Below are 18,069 nucleotides of genomic sequence, written 5' to 3' on the forward strand. Positions count from 1 at the left end.
CAATACTCATGTACGACTACGCGTACGAGTGTGTCAAAACGGAAAAAAAAAAAATAAAATAATAATAATAAAACGAAAAAAAGGTAAAAATGGTGAACAAGTTGCTACGAGGGTGAATTTCCTTTCCTATAAAAAAAAAAAAAAAAAAAAAAAAAAAAAAAAAAAAAAAAAACTGCTCCACTGAGAGCATTCATCTATCGTCACATGGGTAAAAATGAAAATTTCTTCCCAGACTGTACCTTCCCCGTTTTTCTATAATTTACACCCCTCCTTAGATTCGCTTAAAAAGTAAGCCATAAAGCTAGGAGCCTATTCTGTTCTACTCATAATGCACAAAAAGTAGGAAACCCACATTGCAGCTTCGTACATTTGCATGTGCATGTATAAAATTGCGCCAATGAAGCATACGGATCCTTTTTTTTTTTTTTTTTTTGACTGGCGTGCAAAACTGGTGACTCACGTTCGGGTCACTCCGCCAAACTCACTGAAAAAAACAAATCCTCCTTCCAATGAGAGAGGTGCCTACGCATCGAGCTATTCTTCCCCCCATATTTCATTTCTTCCCACAGAAAATAGGCTCCATTAAAAAGTACACAATTTTGGTACAGGTGAAAGGTGACTCTTCTTTTCCTCTCAAAAGAATTACCTCCCCTGAAATCACCCGAAGCGTGTAAATCGTGGGTGAGGGCAAAGTCTCCATGTTTGGCCACATAAGAGCACATATTTTCATACCCCATGAGGTAATAAATATCCATAACATAATTTAATAAAATAAAAATGTGCTTGATTTCTGTTCTACGTTTTATCTCTTCGCCTGTGTAGTAGTACATTAACAGCCTTTTTAGTTCTTTAAAGAAACGATTACATAATAGCTCAAGTAAGATGTGAGATTTAGCATTGCTCCATTTGCCATTCCTCCTGGGGGGTATGTTTTCAACGAAGTACTTTAGAAGCCTATGTGAAAAGGGAAAGTGCAAAATGGACCTCCCCCGAACCTTATTTTTAATGGCCCCATCATTTACTGGCGCAAAGTGAATGCTCTTTCCGGAGAGGGTTCCTGAGCTGGCTTCATCCTCGTCCATGTCTCCATCGGTTTTTACTTCTGATTCTGCTACCGGTATTGTCTCTCCATTGCGAATGCGCCCGCGCCGGTGAAGTGCCTTAAATTTTAGTACAAGCGCGAAGGTCACATCAGGGTATACGTAAGTATCCCCACTGTAGTACGAACACATGCTTGACTGAATCATATACTTTTTAAAATATGTCCAGTTAGATTTTATACTATTTATAATGGTAAACGGTTGCATATGCATATGCATCTCCATGCTCTTAAGTAAATTTTTTAAAATTTTTCTGTTCCTTCGATGCTTCCAATGGAGTGGCAATAACAATGCATCTTTTTGTTTATGGCTCTCTGATTTTGTTTTTCCCAAATTAGCATAGTGGGAAATTACCTCCCCCTCCCCCCTCCTACTTTCAATCAGATCAATCAGTGAGTTAATTATAACTGCACGAGAAAAGTAGCAGATGTGGTTTGCTCCAATTTTACCCCGCCTGTAGAAATCGTAGCTTCTTTTCCTCAGTTTGTAATGGATTACAGCGTAAAAAAGGTACTTCATTAGGGAAGAAATTTTATGCTCCCGTAGCGATAGAAAGGGAGTACCCTGATAATTCATTTTTAGCAAATTAGTAAAAACGTACACACATGACGGGACACAAATGTTGTAATGCGAAAGATTGTTTTCCTTTCGAATCATTTCAATCTGTTTTAGGTAGACAAATTTGTATATATTCAGCTTCCTCATGTTCACGCAATTTTCTTCTTCCGTCCGTTGAGGGCCATAAATATGGTAGAAGCAAAACTTGATAAACAAAAAACAAATGTCGAAATTTTCCTTCACCAAATTCTTTACATATGCTCGATTTTGGTTTCTGTAAATGTATTCGTCATAGAACTTTTTAAAGAAATTCGCTACCTCCCGTCTTTCTGCTAATAAAAAGGAAAAATCATCCGTCTTCCCTTCTATTTTTTTGTTTTTCCTCCCATAAGTATATTCACACCAATCATTATTATTACTTTCTCCATGTTCCGCACCACCGATGTTATATTGAACCTCCCTCCTCCCGCTATTGCGCTTACATTTCGTCTTGTGTCTATCCCTCCTCAGTTGTAATTTCTTTTCCGAAAGATATTTAAAAATTACATCACTCTTTTTTTCATTGCACTTTTTGTTTATTCTTTTCGCTTTTCTTTTACAAACTTTCCATTTTCCAATGACACATTTTTTTAAAAGGTAGTATATATCGTCTTGGAGGATGGTATACTCACTGCTACCACTACAATATGTACTACCCTTACTGCGATTAATGCTATTCCTAAATGCAGAATTGAAAACCTCCATATTGTGACTCAAATTAAAATATATATGGAACCTTTTGCTGAGTTTCTCAAAGTCGAATGCTCGGCTAGCCACAAAAAGAACGTCTTTCCTATCATAGTTATTCAATTTTTTTATAATGTTTAAATATACAAAAGTGTTCATAATATGTTCCTCATTTATCGTGATGAATAATTTTTTTTTTTTCCTAAAAAGTGACTTGCGTGGGTTGCTATTTATCCTCTTAAATGTACATTTCATTGTGTTCAGAGCTCTGTAGAGAAATGTACTATTATTGGAAACTTCCTTTCCCCCTTCCCTGATGTCAATGTTCATTGTTTTTTCTCTCCTACTCCTATTCCTCTTCCCCATTAAAATTCTATACAGGCGAACAGTAGACTTCATCAAAAGGAATGACCTCCTCAAATTGATGAAATAACTTATGTACTTTGTTTCTTGAATTCGTAGAATAGCGCCCTCTACAATGTTCATGACTGTGCTAGAGTTTGTTTCATCTTTGGGATAACTAGGGGACCACTTCGTACCCTCCGCCGGATACACCTCACTTCCGCTTCTCGCCGCTTCACTCCCCACGCGTACATTGTCACACATCTCCAAGTACGCCCTTATTTTGCGAAACAAATCATCCCCGTACTCACAGAAATTTATCTTCAAGTAATCAAAATGATCAACCCCTAATCCTTCCCCTAAACCAAACTCGTAATTAATAAACTGCAAGTCATCCCAAGTTAAGAAAATAGAAGCTTGGCATATATCCGTGTCTAAAAAATTTCTTTTAAACGTTTTTCTCAGAGCATCGTAATTTCTATTCGTCAGTTTGGAGAAAATAATAGGGATGTAGGACAGAAGTTCCAACCTGTTGTAATTCCACACGATTTGTTTGTTCTTCTGCGAGGTGGTGGCCATGTAATCCCCACCGTTATCGCCATTCTCGTCACGGTTTAAGTCAGTACGCCCCCATTTAAAGCTCTCCACGCAACTTATACAATTCAAAAATGTGGTCTTTCCGCTATCCTTATCCCCACATAGCAATATGTCCATGAACCTTATGTCATTCACAATGTTCGTAGTTATCCTCTTCGCGCGACTTCTCCCTTTCCTTTTAGTCACTTTTTTGCTTACCCCCCCACGGGAAAATATATTTAGTTGGCGAAGTATCCCCCCATTTTTATCGCACACCCTTAGTACGTTATTATCTATATCTAAGAATTCTTCGTCATACTTTTCGTCATTTTTATACGTATATATTTCCTCATGATAATTTCCTTCACGCTTCCTCCTTTTTGTGTTCATTTAAAGAAAACGAGTTCATCAATCTGTTGGTACCACCAACTTGGATATGACAGTTGCTAGCGTGATGTCAGCGCCGCAGTATGGTTGGTTCATCCTAACTATACCCCACCCTTCACATCAGGAGAGCGGGAAAAAAAAATTACTTCGAAATGGTGTTTTTTCTTCTTTTTCACATTCTGTTGTTCGTTCAGGTTGCTTTCACCCCCTGCTCAAAGTTTTCTAACAAATCTCTTTTTTTCGCAAAAATGTTTGTAAAGGTACAGCGTCGAAGTAGGTACCCCTCAAAGGATTGGCAAGATGCACAGGAAAAAAAAAACAAAAAAAAAAAAAGAAGAAATCTAAAAATGAACCCCACAGAAACTCACCCACAAATGGGACAAACATAAAAAAAGAACGAAAACAACGTACAAACAGAAACATATATAGCTACACAAAATACCACACACGCGCACAGACATACACATGGAAACAGAACCTGTTTTATTAACCCTAAACCCTCCGTTCAGCCTCCTTTTTTTTACCACCTCTGGGGCGGGGAAAACAGAACGTTAACGAGGGATTCGTGCAGAAAGGACAAATTATGCTTGAGAGAAACGTAAAAGTGAGACTTACAGAGATACATATGATCTATATCCAGGCACGTATGAAATAACTGAATGAATAAAATGAAATTGGAAAAATATTTACTGAGCAAAAAATTCGCAAAAGGAAATGTAAAAAGAACTTCATTAATTTTGGAGCTAATCCATCTATCAATTCTGTACTTGGTAAATTTTAACCACAAGTAGCAAAAGGAAAAGGGACATATCTCCATATCGTCATCGCTGTTATTTTTTGTATATATAATAATTTTCTCGATGTCATTAATTTTTAAATATTCATTGGAGAAAAAGTCTTCATAAAATTCATTCGATTCGGAGAAAATATTTTTTGTCAATTTTAAGGGGTACGTAACTTTATGTATGCATTTATTTACAAAGTTAGGAAGAAGAAAGAGGAGTAGCCATTCCTTCGTTTCTTTGTTTAAGCTACTAGAGTAGAGCTCCACAAACTTTGTGTTGTTATCTTCGTATAAGGCATTATACAAAATGTACAATGCTAAAGTGCGCATGGGATATATTTTTACACTTAACACAAAACAACAATCCTTTATTTTCATATGATCAACATTTCGAATCTTATCTTCCTTCCACTCTTGGCTGTCTCTTCTATGTGAGTTCTTCTTTGCACTATTCAGCCCACAGTGTAGCTTAGAAAAAAGGAATTTTTTTTTTTTTTTTTCTTCGTGCATTGTACCTTTGGTGCCATATTCACCACACTTTGTCGCTTTACTATTCATTCGGCTAAGGACAATTGCGGTGGATTTTTTTCCCATTTCCCCTCTCTCTTTCATTACAAGGCTTTTCCTAATTTTGTTCATCTCCTTCTTTATGTTTGTCCCTATTTGGTAACCAAAGTAATCAGGGTTGTGGGGCCACACAGGAAAAAAAGCAGATGTGTAATCACCCTCCTTGGAAATATTATATTTCACATCAGCCAACAGACATTCCTCTAGGTACACCTTCAAATTCACATCAAAACAGTTGTAGTAGTTTATTTTGTTTTCCTTATAGCTAACTCTTATTCCTAGGTAGGTAAGGTCCTTAACATACTTCTCTGTGTCACATTTTTCTTCCTCCTTGAAACATAGGGTTAGATACGAATCTTCCCTGCGGGAGGTTTCAAAAATGAGGAAAAGAAAAAATGGAAATGCATTTGTTCGTCACATTTGGCGGATGAACCACAGTTATGATGTGGTACCCACCATCATATGCATATGCGTGCACATCCATGTGAAAACACTCAAAAGGCATTTGTCTATGAAGCCTTCTTCCTGTCGACCCTGACCATCAATATATTTGCCCATTTTCGCCCCACTTCTCACCTTTGAAAGGAGTCCCCCTCCTGGGAGAACAAATCGAAGGATATGTTGGGCACACAGTCCAGGGAGTGAAACGTTTTGGTGGCTCTTCTTTCGTCGCAGCTAATCACGTTGTCACGAACATCTGCATTATCAACCCCGTCTATATTATCACCACCATCTACATTATCAGCACCATCTACATTATCACCACCATTTGCATTATCAACCCCGTCTACATTATCACCACCATCTACATTATCAACCCCGTCTGAGTTCTCACCGCCATATGGATACCTCCACAGATGGTACCTGCTCTGATGGAGGGAATCACTCATTTTCTCGTTAATTCCAAAGTTAATTTGTCCTGATTTGTCCAAACTGTAACCCGGCTCCCCTTCCTCATCCTGATCATCCCCAAATGAATAAGACCCATACGTACTCGTCGTACCATTAGAATCAAATAAAAGATTATTCAACATGTTCAAATAATGGGCTCTATTTTCTCTTAATTTTTTTCTAACGGTAAAGTTATTCCCATAATACACTTCCTCCTTTACGTACAAATTTGTCTTTTCCCAAATTTTGTTTAAAATATTTCGTAGCCCTATTTTTTTAAACTTGGTATTCTTTATATAAACGTGGGTATTTTCCTTCCCTCCTTTGGGCTTCCTCCTTAAATGGTTATTTTGGTTAATGAGGGCCTCCCATTCTGCCATGGTCACATCCTTCACGGTCACATTCTTCACGGTCATATCCTTCACAGCCACATCCTTCACAGCCACATCCGCCGAGTTGCCCTTTTTTCTGGGTTCATCCCCATGTAAGGCCTTCTTCCTACCACCCTTTTTTGCTTCTTCTCCATCCTTTGTATTTGAAAAAAATCCAAATAGAAAATTCACCACCGAGTCCGTAGAGGGCCTAATAATTTTCAACTGAGCAACAACCTTGTTCACTAATCTGAGTGCCTTATATCTGTCATATAGAGAAAATTTTTTTACATAGTTTCCGCCATTTTTGCTAAAGAAAAAATATATAAAGGCCGGATTCAAATACAAGAAATGATACACAAGGTCAAAGAATATTCCCACATTGAGTATCTTGGTTGTAAATATTTTTTGAAAAAAAATGGCATTACATAGCCATTCGTTCATAGTGACCTTATTAGATAACCTTTTTAAAAATGTATTGTCGTACACGTAGCCGTAAAAATCAAGAGCTTTTATAACTGTCTTGAAGTTTATTCGGTTAATTTTCTTTATGATATCATGTGAGAACAAAATCCTTGACAAGCCAAAATCAACGCCATGCTCGTTCATCTTCAGAAGATCATTTCTAGTGTATGTACTCAAAATTACTTTAAAGTAACCATACTTATTCAGATATTTTCGATTTATCTCCAATGTTTTTTTTTCCCTCTCGTATATTAGCTTTACCTTTTTTAATAGGCTTCTCCTTGGTTGTGGCTTCCACGAGATTCTCCCTCCGCGGGGGGGGTTCTCCTTGTAATTACCTCCCTTCTGAGGCATCTTCACACAATTTTTACTTTCATTTTTTGATCTGTATCCATTTATACACTTTTCTATAAGTCTATCCTTTTTGTGATACACTGCAACACCTTTGCTCTGCACACTACCATCATTTTCGTAATCCACTTGGTATACCCCTTTTTTGAGTGATCCCCTTTCATCGCAGGATACTAATTTGTACTCTTCTAAAATGATCCTTTCTTCAGATGGGCTGATAAGCGGATACTCCTCGATCATGCCAGTTTGGTTGTCTATCTGTAGATATCCCTCTTTTCCTTCTTTTTCATTTACTTCTGTGTGTAATTGCTTCTCCCTTTGACTTCCTTCATCAACTGTTACATCATTTCTGCCTAGAGAATTAATTCCGCAGTTCATCAACTCTCCTTTGCTTGCAAGGCTATCCGCACTAATGAGACTCAAAATTTCGTTGTGAATGCTCCTAATCTTTTTCTTTTTCTCGACAATACTATTTTTCACAATGCTGTTACTCCCGTTGAGTACACGTTTAAGGGTCTTTCTGAACGTGGCTTCACTGCTACCATTAGCACAACCTATGTTTGAATTCCTCTTCTCTTTTGACTCCGTTTTTTCATTCATTTGCTCCTCACAGCTTGCAGTGTTGATACTCGCTTTATCTTCACCAGAACAGTGACTACGCTTAATTGGCATATTTTCCCTTTGACCATCATAAGAATCTACAGTGGCTAACTCATCTTTTTTATTTTCCCCATTTTCCTTATCTGATGCTACAGAAGTAAGTCTTTTTTTCGGTACAGCGATATGGTCCCCACTCTTTCTTCCACTTCCTACTTCTAAATTGTTGCAGTAGACGTGACATAACTCATCTTTATAATTCCCATAAGGAGTAATTATCTGTCCACCAAAACTAATTTGACCACTAATTTTTTCTTCCCGAATGGTGCAGCCGCCGTTTAATTCGTTTCCCTCTTTATTGCCTGCTCCCTCTGTGTATTCATTCAAAGGCGAAGAAGTATCACTTCTCCTGTTAACAACAGGATCAGCTTGTCTTCCATCTTGTTCTATTACCTCCTTTGAATCATCCACTTTGTCCTCTCTTTGAACTAAATTACGTGTAGGAAGATCTTCTCTGCAGGTAACTTCTTCTGGTGAAAACGTCTTATTATCCCGCTCATTATGATCACTTTCAATGGGCTCCTTTCCATCCGTTCCTCTTCCAACTTGGCGCTTACTTTTCGAATTACTCTCCGATGGGACACATGTCATTTCGTGTAACAGCTTTTTCCTTTTCTTGATGAAAGGTTTTCCAATATTTTTTTCCAATTTTTCATCTACCAAGTCATTCTTCGCCTTTTCTCCTTCCCCTTTCATTTTTTCGCCACTCGGATTTTCCCCTTTCGTTTTTTTTTGAACATCGTTGGAGCTGCTAGCTGGGCTGCTATCGCAACTCAAACTAGTCCTCTCATTAATTCTGTAAAAATCCTTCATTTTGTGAAAAATTTCTTTGTTGTACTGTCTATCCGCCTGTAAGACCCTAGAGTAGACTTGCTTCTTCTTGCTATCGGACTGCTCACTGTGTGTCCCAAAAATGTGGAGCGAATTCCTTTTCATAATTCCCAGGTTTTTTCCCACTGAATGCACGTCGTTTGCGTCGCACAAGGGATCCCTTGAGCTCTGCATCATCGTTCCACGGCAGATCAGTATGTTAGAATGTCAGCATTCCAGTGTGTTATTGCGTTAGCGCGTTCGCCTCAGCGTTCGTTACAGTTGCAAATCGAGCCGATTATCGAAATTGCCTTACATCCTACGCAAAGCGCAGCTGCAGAAAAAAGGCAAACGAAGACAGCGAACAGACAAACAATCTAACAAGTTAACAAATTGGCAAGCGAACAGGTATCGCTTAATTAAGCAGATTTACTAACAAGAATAAACAAAAAAAAAAGGTGTTATTGAAAAATGCGAAGTGTGCGTAATTTTCACGCCCAGCGTACCCAGCTTTGTGACATATGCCTGGCGTGAAATCCCGTTTCTTTTTAAAAAAAAAAACAATGTACACATCCGTTTAGTAAAAATGAACTTCTTCTTCGCTAAAATGTAGTGTCTACAATCCGTGCGAAGTTGCTATGCGGGTATTTACATCCCACTTAACCGTTGCGTATGATATAGGGGATGTGTTATTTCTACACTATCTTCGTTATTTTACTCGCCATTTTTCCTCATTTACTTTCATTCGACTGTGCACTGATTCACGCGTTGCGCAACGTAAACGACGCGGACAAAACGTACACCTGAAATGTTCACCCAACAACGTAGGCATTTTTTTTTTTTTTTTTTTTTTTTTTTTTTTTTGTTGAACATCACAATTAGGTACCATCGCAGTTCCTCCCAAGAAGATGACCCCTTCCGATCAAAAAGGGGTGTCTACTCAAACGTGTTTGCAACAATGCATATGCAATACGTAACACATATGCGCGACTCAAAAAAAAAAAAATGAATAAAAAGTAAAATGAGACATATAGCAGGCCACATGACTAGCGATAAAACAAAAAAAAAAAAAAAAAAAAAAAAAAAAAAAAAAACATTTCGATGAATTAGCTACCTGTGCTTCTTTTTTTTTCCTTACTTTCTGGCTCATATGTCCAGCCGAATGACATTCACAAAGTTGTAATACTTATCAGAACAGCCAAGAATACCGATCAAATCATCATTCGAAAAGAACTCCTGATTTAGTAAGGAAAAGGCTTTCCGTGCATACAGAGCTATTTTAAAATGCTCATCATTGCATTCGGAAACGAGCCTATTCACAAAATCATCATGTATGCTACTTTGGAAATAATAGTTGATTGATATTTTCTTATCATAAAGGATTAAGTCCTCCGATTTGTTAATATGAACCACATTGTCGTAGGAAAATTTTAATGAATTCTGGTTCCTCTCGTAAAACTTCTGTTCATACTTATTCAAATGCATGAATTCAATATTTTGAAGTAAATCATTGAAATGGATTTCCTTGAAAGTTGCGCTCAAGTTATCCGTAGCACTGTTGTCACTGTTAAATTTTAGCAAATTATTGTTTTCGATGTTGTCTCCTTCACCGCAGATGGGGGCTAATCTCCGAAGTATATTTTTCTTAAACACTTTAACGTTCTCCTCATACGGTATAGGAAGAATCAAAAAGACATTCACCACAGCGTTGATAATTCGAGGTAGTCTTTCCCTCAGCTGTGCTATGGCATATTCATCGAAAAATTCCAATTTTATTTCTCTCAAAATGGTGTCAAAGTTGTTCATGCTACTGTTGGTAGTGCTGGAACTTTTGAGGAATCGAAAGCCCTTTTCTTCCTCACCCCCGGAAGCGCAACCAGCCAACTCCCTCTTTTTCTGCTCATACATACACAGATATATCAATATGTTGGAAAAGGCAAAAATGAAATACTTCAGGTCGTCCGAATTTTGGTAGATATAAAATATATCATTTAACCACTCATCGATGATGGAACCCAATATATTTTCCCTCACCAAAATAGCGAAAAAATCCTGTATGTCCATAAAAACGTACAGAGAGAGGGATTGATAAATGTATCTCTTCTTCTGTAACATCAGCAACATTGTATACTTGTGGTATTCACTCTCGGAATCGTTCAGAACTAAATTATGGTTTATAGATTTCAGCGTTTTTAGTAACATTTTTATGTGTTCATTCTTTTTGTCTTTCAAAAGGAATATGTTAAAATAAACCGTGTTTAATAACTTAACAATTTTATTCTCCCTACTTTGGTTTACATCCCCCCCGTTGATGTTCCTATGAGAGGAGTCATTGCTATGCACGTTCTTGGTAATATCCCCACTACCACCATTGAGATGACTGCACTTATTTGTATTACTTTCCTTATTCTTTTTCTTTTTCTTCCTCCTACTTTTTAATTTTTTTTTCTTGTTCAGGAAATAATTTTTCATCTCCTTGTAGAAAAGAACTTCCCCCTTCCAACTTTCGCCATTTGTCTCTGTCTCATACATGCTGTCGTTTAGATCGCTTTTCTGAAATGAGAGGTCGCTCGAAAGGCTTTTCGGGTTCATTGAGTAATTTTGCATCGTGTCCTCACTTGTGTGTGCATTTTTTTCATTTTCCTCCTCATCCACCTCTACGTATATGCCTCCCCCTTGATCCGCATCCGGGTCATCCACTGACGCGTCGTCCGCACAATCCCCCACAGCATCACCCATGGCATAACCCACCCCGTCTGTGCAATTCCCTTCCAAAAACTCATCGTCCAGAAAAACAAAATCGCCATTGTTGCATTCTCTGCTGGTGCCACTCATTTCATCAAACTTACTAAATGAATAATTCGAAACAACATCATCCATGTCGCTTAAATGTGCACCTTCCTCCTCCTGAAGCAACTCGTACGCCTTTCGCAATTTGCCCCAAAACAGGTAGGTAAAAAATATTTTATTTTTACCGAGCAACATAAACAGATAGAATAGTAAATTATTATATAAATACAACCCACATATATGCAAAGTACTATTGTTGCAAAAGTGCTGCTCATTCAAGTTCTTTTCTGACAGAAGAATTAGTAGCAAACTAATTTTTCGAAAAATTTCCACCAGAGAAATATTTAAACAATTCGCACTGAATGGCTTCTCCTCGGCCAAAGTAAAGAAGAAGTAAAGAACATCTCTCCTTATCACATTGCTGAAAAATTGAAATAGGTACACAGGAATGTTCGCTACCTTTTCCAACTTGGTTACCTCCCTCAGCTGAAATACATTCAAACTTTTTGAAATGCACGCCACAGAATACAAAAAATAAAACCAAAATATTTTATAATTGAATAAAGAATTCTTCGTAAAAATGTGTAGTATGTAGTATATCTCGTTTAGTATTTCTTCACACACCTGATTCTTCTTCACCGTCCTCACTATATTCTTAAAGTAGGCGATAAATTTTTCGCCCTGTAGTATTTTGATTATGAGCACATCCTGTGTACTGCTAGCGTTTTTGTAATGTTCCAGAAAAAAGGAAAAGAATTTCAAGGCCCTCAAAAAGGAAGAATGCTCCTTCTCGCTGCCAGACATGTACGACGAAGTAGTGTCCAACAGCGACTCGTTCAGCAAGTTGATAAACAAAAAAATGTTATTGTTAATCTCGTTTTGGTAAAATAACGATATAAAATTCAAAAACTGGTTTAAATTCCGCACCTCCATTTTCTCTATATAGTATTGAAAATTGTGATACAACACATCATTGATAAAAAAGTCTGTGAAGCAGTTCACTTGGTTATACAGATAACTGCTCCACAGTTTTGCCTTCTCACATGTGTATTCGAAAAGGGGGCTATCTTCCCCCTTCAGATAGCTCACAAGATATCTCTTCTCCTGATTTTGACTCAGAAGAACGTTCACGTTGTCTTCATAAAATTCATTGTCATGCGAATTCGACTCATTCTTTATGAACAGAATTAGCAGTTGGAAGAATAAAAATGTGAAAATTTCTCTAAAATCATTGTAGAATATTTGCCTGGGAATCCCATACTTGTACATTAAATTAATAAGCGTGTCGAATGACTTAAATTTTAAGTGCTTCTCAAAATAGAACAAATTTATAAAGCACATGTAAAAGAAGAACTGCAAAATATTTTCGCTGAACTTTGTCATGCTACTGTATTCCTTTAGCATCCACATTATTACTCTCTTTAGGTTATTCGAGTAGGGATGAAATATATTCACCAGCATGTAGTTCAGAAAAAAGGACTTATCTCTGATCTTAAAGTCTGTCACAATCTGATCAAACATTTCGATTTCCTTTTCATTACTACTAAGGTGCTGCTTATACTTCTTCTTATTTTTGCAGTACTCCTCAATGTAGTCGTCGATCGTTAAGTCTTCGGTTTCGCGAGTTGTTCTTCCACCATTCTGGTTCGAGGGGGAGCCGGCAAAAGTGGGGGTCATGACACATGTCGGCAATGCATCACACTCGCCAGTCCCACCAGACGCAGCAAACGCGCTACATGTGGGAGGTGCCACCCCGCCTAGTAACACCCCTTCGTCTATGACGCCGCGCAATACCCTCATGATAAACACCCATTTGTAGTACACTAAAAACATAAACAAGGAAAAGTACTTGTACAAATTTATGTCGTTCATAATCAAACAACTCAAGTTTAAGTTATGTTTATTGTGCATGCTGTACAGATCTTTGAAAATTAGTTCCTCCTGCGAATACTTATACAAGGGAAAATTCTTAATGATAAAAATCAAGCTGTTAAATGTGTCACTGTTTAATAAAGAAAACAACGAAAGATCCACCTTCTCCTGCATGTCATTTTCCCTCATGTGCTTCTGAATGATTTGAGAAATGCAGGAAATCACACTGTTTATGTATATGTTGTGATTCTTTGTTCTCATGCACATCTCTGCGTTAATTAAAAGGTCGCTCTTTTTGTAGCAGCTAATCTCCACGACGTCGTTGGAAAAGTCCATCTCCTTCTTCACAAACATGTCGGGATATAGCACGTGCATGTACTCGTTCTGGATAACTAAACAGGTTCGCAAGTGCTCCTTCACATTTGCGTCTAAGTAAAATATCACGTCGTAAAAATACTTATCCAGCAACTCGCAAAAAAGAAAAATGATGTAATTGACATACTTCTTCAACACGTTCTTCGATTTCGTGTCGTCATAATAGTCAGACAGATACTTTCGGTACAGCGGGATTTTGTGAAAGCAAATAATGTACCTCTCAAATTTTAGATTGTCAAATAGCAAACTTTCTTCCTTTTGCACAGATCCGTCCGTGAAGAAATTCTGCCAGGGATGGGAGGGGCAAACAGAGGCGATATGGATAATTGCACACAGAAACCTACACAATGACGTACGAATTTACACGCTCCATCAGGGTGCACCATTCCATTCTTACGTCGACGCACTCCACGTGGGAAATACTGCCAATATGCACGAATAGACATCCTAAAAAAGCCTCACTCAAAATATTCTGCTTCACGAACACCTGCAAATGGTCGAAGGAAACTATCATACACAGATAATTCAGAGATAAGGACAGGCACTTATCGGCGAAATTCAAATAATCAGTAAAGTCTACCACATATCTAATATAGCAGATCAATTTGTCGTAATGCATTCTTTCTTCGTCCGTGTAATTTGTATTGATAATAGCTTTCAAAATGAGAAGGGAAATTTTTTCAAGGAATATTATGTACTTATTTTCGAAATGTTTTAGCAATGCTTTCCATGTCTCATTCATTTCGTCAAAGTAAATGGATCTGTACAAAAACATATTTAAAATTTTTAAACACCACTTTTTCGACTTCAGAAGGATCATTAAAAATAACCTATCTATATTATGGTCTTTGTTATGAATAAGTTCGCTTAGATTTTCATAGGAAGTTTCTTCCGTTATTTTGGCAACCGATATTGTCCCCTTAGCACACGACTCACTCGTGTTAGTAAAATAAAGTTTATGTACATAAGCATCCAAATCAATGTCCAATATGTTAACTATATTTGTAAATAATATTTCAAGTTCGTTCTTGATTAACTCTTCTGGCAAGATACTAAAATGGCACAGCAAAGTTTTATATAAAAACTTCACCATCTTCTTCACCATAAACACCACGTATATACTCTCCATGTAATTCAACAAAGTACATAGCAATCGGTTAAAAATGGGGAAGAATATCTTTATTATGTCCTTAAACCCGGATAATAAATTTTCACATGGTATTCTTAAAGAGCTATATTCTCCGTTTTCTAGAAAGTCCTTATTGCTACTATTTATATGCGAGATGAAGTAGCTGTGATATAGTACAGAATAGGAATTGTTGTTCTGCGTCTTTGGGATGTACTTCTTCACCATTTTGTTCATTATAAACATGAGGGAGTAGAAATTCTGAAAGTGTATGACCACCCGGTGTGTGTTGTTTTCTTCGTTATTCCCCCCTTCTTTCATATTCTCCATTTGGCTAGCTGCAGCATCGAACTTCATCAAATTGGTTAAGCAACTCAACGTCGAGTTGTAGTCACCGTTTATCACATTCATCAAGTCGTTACTATTATAAATAGAAATAAAATGAAAGGTGCTGAAAATATCACCTAGTAAACTTCCCCACTTGAAGGGGTAATCTATCAAAAATAAGTTAAAAAAGATGTCAATGAAATATAAGCATATGTTAAACTTCTTCATTTCTACAATGCTTTTGTGCCTTTTAAAAGATCTATACATATTCTTGTTAATGAACTCCACCAGGTTGGAAAACTTTTTGTTTTCATTACAGTTAATTACACATGAATTTTTAATTAGGAGCAAAATTTTATCTTTCAAATATGCCCATTCTTTTTCGCTAATATGTTTCGAGGTATTCTCGCCATTTTCGAGCAACTCAAAATTTTTGCAAATATCTTCACTTAAAAATTTAATGAACAGAAAGTTGGCACCTGCATTGTCTGAATAAGTCTTGTCTTCCCATTCCTGATGGCGGCTAGTCCACGTGTCCTTGCGTACCTCTCCACTGCCTTTGCTATATATCAAACAGTTGAAGTTTTTAACTTCTTTTTTGTATTTACTCTTCTCATAATCTTTTATGATATTCTTTAGATATTTATTTACGTAATGAGAAATGTAATTCTTCAAGCATATAATCATCATCAACCTTGCGAAATGTAATTCCTCCCCCTTCACATGGGAATTATTAATAGCTTGAATGATCCTAATAATATCTAAGTTGCTGTCCTTAAACTTTTTAGAAATGTCATAACTGACATGTTTATCCTTTACCAGCTCGACAAAAATGTCCACATAGCGCTTTATTTCAAGTTTGCAGCTGGTTTCTGCGTCATGTTGGTAATTTGCGCCTCCTTCCACATGGTTGGCCTCGAAAATGTTTAAGTCTTCTGTTTCATCTACTTGCTCATGATAGTTATTCAGGTCCAGAAATAGCGTGTCGTTTATTTTGATAAAATTTTCCATTATTCTTCAGCGACCCTTTTAAATAAAAAATGAAGTGATAAAATTACATTGAACTTTCAGTGGTTCTTCCAAAGTTTACTTCAGGGTTACTTCCACAAATGAATCGAAGTTTAGTGAATTTTTAATGACGTTATGCACTGAATTCTTTTTGCAAATTTTTGCAAAAGAATTCATTTGTTATTTGTTCTAATATGATCCATTTCAGTTTGCTTTTTTTTTTTTTTGTTTTCCTTTTTTATCCCCTACCCCTTATGTATCTTTGCATTTGTCTTGGCACTTACCCAGTATAACTGCACCTTTTTCTTTTTGTGCATACGTATGGTTAGCTGATTGTTGTACAGGTTAGCTACGAAATTGCTCTTTGTCTGTACAAATGCTTGTGTATCCCATTTGTCTCTGTCTACTATGTGCGATGGCCTGCGCGTAGTTTCTTCGTGGAGGTAAATAATACCTGTAAATTGCTTAATTAGTTACAGTAGCATGGAAAAAAAAAAAAGAAAATGGAAAAGAAGTTAAATAATGCGCTTCTTATTAACACCATAAAAAAAACTCAAATGTGTAATACGCAATTCACAATATATCTTCAACTTAGTGTAACCATTTACGCAAAATAAGCACAGGGTTTTCCTTTTCCCCTATTATAATTTCTTTTACTTCTCCATGTTCTACTTTAATAAGCCAAGTTTTTTCAAATTTTCGCAATTGCAATATTTTAAGACTTGCGTTGCGAAGTTTTATTCAGCCAATAAAATCATTATATATTTAAGATTAGTCACACGAAGGTTCCGCGCGCAAAGGGGTTTCCTTGGAGTTTATTCACGTTAGCACACTTAGCGTGATTTTTCTTCACTCATTTGTTTCCTCCTTTTAGTATTCATTTATTTATTAATTCATTTATTATTTTATTTATTTTATTTTATTTTATTTTATATTTTAATTTTAATTTTTTTTTTTTTTTTTTTTTTTGTTCAGGCAAAAGTATGTAACAGCGTAGCACAACTTTGCCGCTCAGACTAATACGTGGGGCAGGTTATTTTTCCTAAAAATGCATTTAAGTTTTCTTCTCCTTTCTGCTGGTGTTTAAAAGAAAATAATTATAAATTGCGTAGCATATGCCTCTTTAAAGAATACATGTTTACAGTACAGGACTAAATATTCATGGCGTAAAACATGATATGTACTAATAGTTGTAATGACAGCAATGTGAAAAAAAAAAAAAAAAAAAAAAAAAAAGCGTAGGACAATGAAAAATTGGTTAAAAAGGATGAGATAAGAGAACAAAAACAAGGACAAAAACAAAAACAGAAAACAAAATGCACAAAAAAATAGAGAAAAAGAAAAGGCAGAAAAAAACGAAAGAGAGAAAAAAAAATTACACACACATCGATAAATTAATAAATGGATAAACGCATTAAAGGAAATTAAAAATAACATGTATATAATGACAAAAAAAAAAAAAAAAAAAAAAAAAAAATTATGATCAGGCAAGGTATTAAAAATAAAAAAGAAAAAAAATACTAAATGGCTAGCTTAAATTTTAATAGCTTTTCCTTTGGGGCGCTATAAAGTTAAAAGTATCTATTGCGGTTTTCTCAAAAACTATGTAATTTTTTTTCTGGGGAGGGAGTAAAATTCTAGGATGTAAAAAACTAAGGACAGCTATTAAACGGTTGTGATTTTTTCTTTCATCTTTCCTCCTCATTTTAATTAACACATTTTAAAATTGTCAACACTACGGTATTCCCAGTCCATTTTTATTGCTATGATGTCATTTATGTCAGTGCCGGATTGGCTCCTCTCATGGAAGACCCAAAATTGGTATATGTCAAATTAATCGACAGAATAACTCATCCTTTTGGGTAGAACCACCCACGTGGGAAAATATACCAGTTAACATTCAAACGTACGAATTGCGCTTCCATTTCGCAGTTATCCAAATTGTCTATACATGCCAAATGTGTCTACATACAAATTAGTAATACG

The 18,069-nt window shown here is 36.4% G+C and overlaps 3 protein-coding genes across 3 annotated transcripts; all 3 read right to left on the reverse strand.

Annotated features, from left to right (window-relative positions):
* Positions 1 to 467: 467 nt before the first annotated feature.
* Positions 468 to 3,692, reverse strand: PKNH_1108300 (conserved Plasmodium protein, unknown function; the record flags this gene model as incomplete). The annotated part of the gene is made up of 1 exon (XM_002261223.1): positions 468 to 3,692. The coding sequence occupies one exon, from the start codon at positions 3,690 to 3,692 to the stop codon at positions 468 to 470; it is 3,225 nt and encodes a 1,074-aa protein (XP_002261259.1).
* A 517-nt stretch (positions 3,693 to 4,209) lies between these two features.
* PKNH_1108400 (conserved Plasmodium protein, unknown function) lies at positions 4,210 to 8,780 on the reverse strand (the record flags this gene model as incomplete). The annotated part of the gene is made up of 2 exons (XM_002261224.1): positions 4,210 to 5,401; positions 5,617 to 8,780. The coding sequence occupies 2 exons, from the start codon at positions 8,778 to 8,780 to the stop codon at positions 4,210 to 4,212; spliced, it is 4,356 nt and encodes a 1,451-aa protein (XP_002261260.1).
* A 951-nt stretch (positions 8,781 to 9,731) lies between these two features.
* Positions 9,732 to 16,086, reverse strand: PKNH_1108500 (conserved Plasmodium protein, unknown function; the record flags this gene model as incomplete). Its single annotated transcript, XM_002261225.1, has 2 exons — positions 9,732 to 13,907; positions 14,020 to 16,086. 2 exons carry the CDS (start codon positions 16,084 to 16,086, stop codon positions 9,732 to 9,734), a joined length of 6,243 nt encoding a protein of 2,080 aa, XP_002261261.1.
* Positions 16,087 to 18,069: the final 1,983 nt, after the last annotated feature.

Source organism: Plasmodium knowlesi, assembly GCF_000006355.2.
Source record: "Plasmodium knowlesi strain H genome assembly, chromosome: 11".
Classification (NCBI taxonomy): Eukaryota; Apicomplexa; class Aconoidasida; order Haemosporida; family Plasmodiidae; genus Plasmodium; species Plasmodium knowlesi.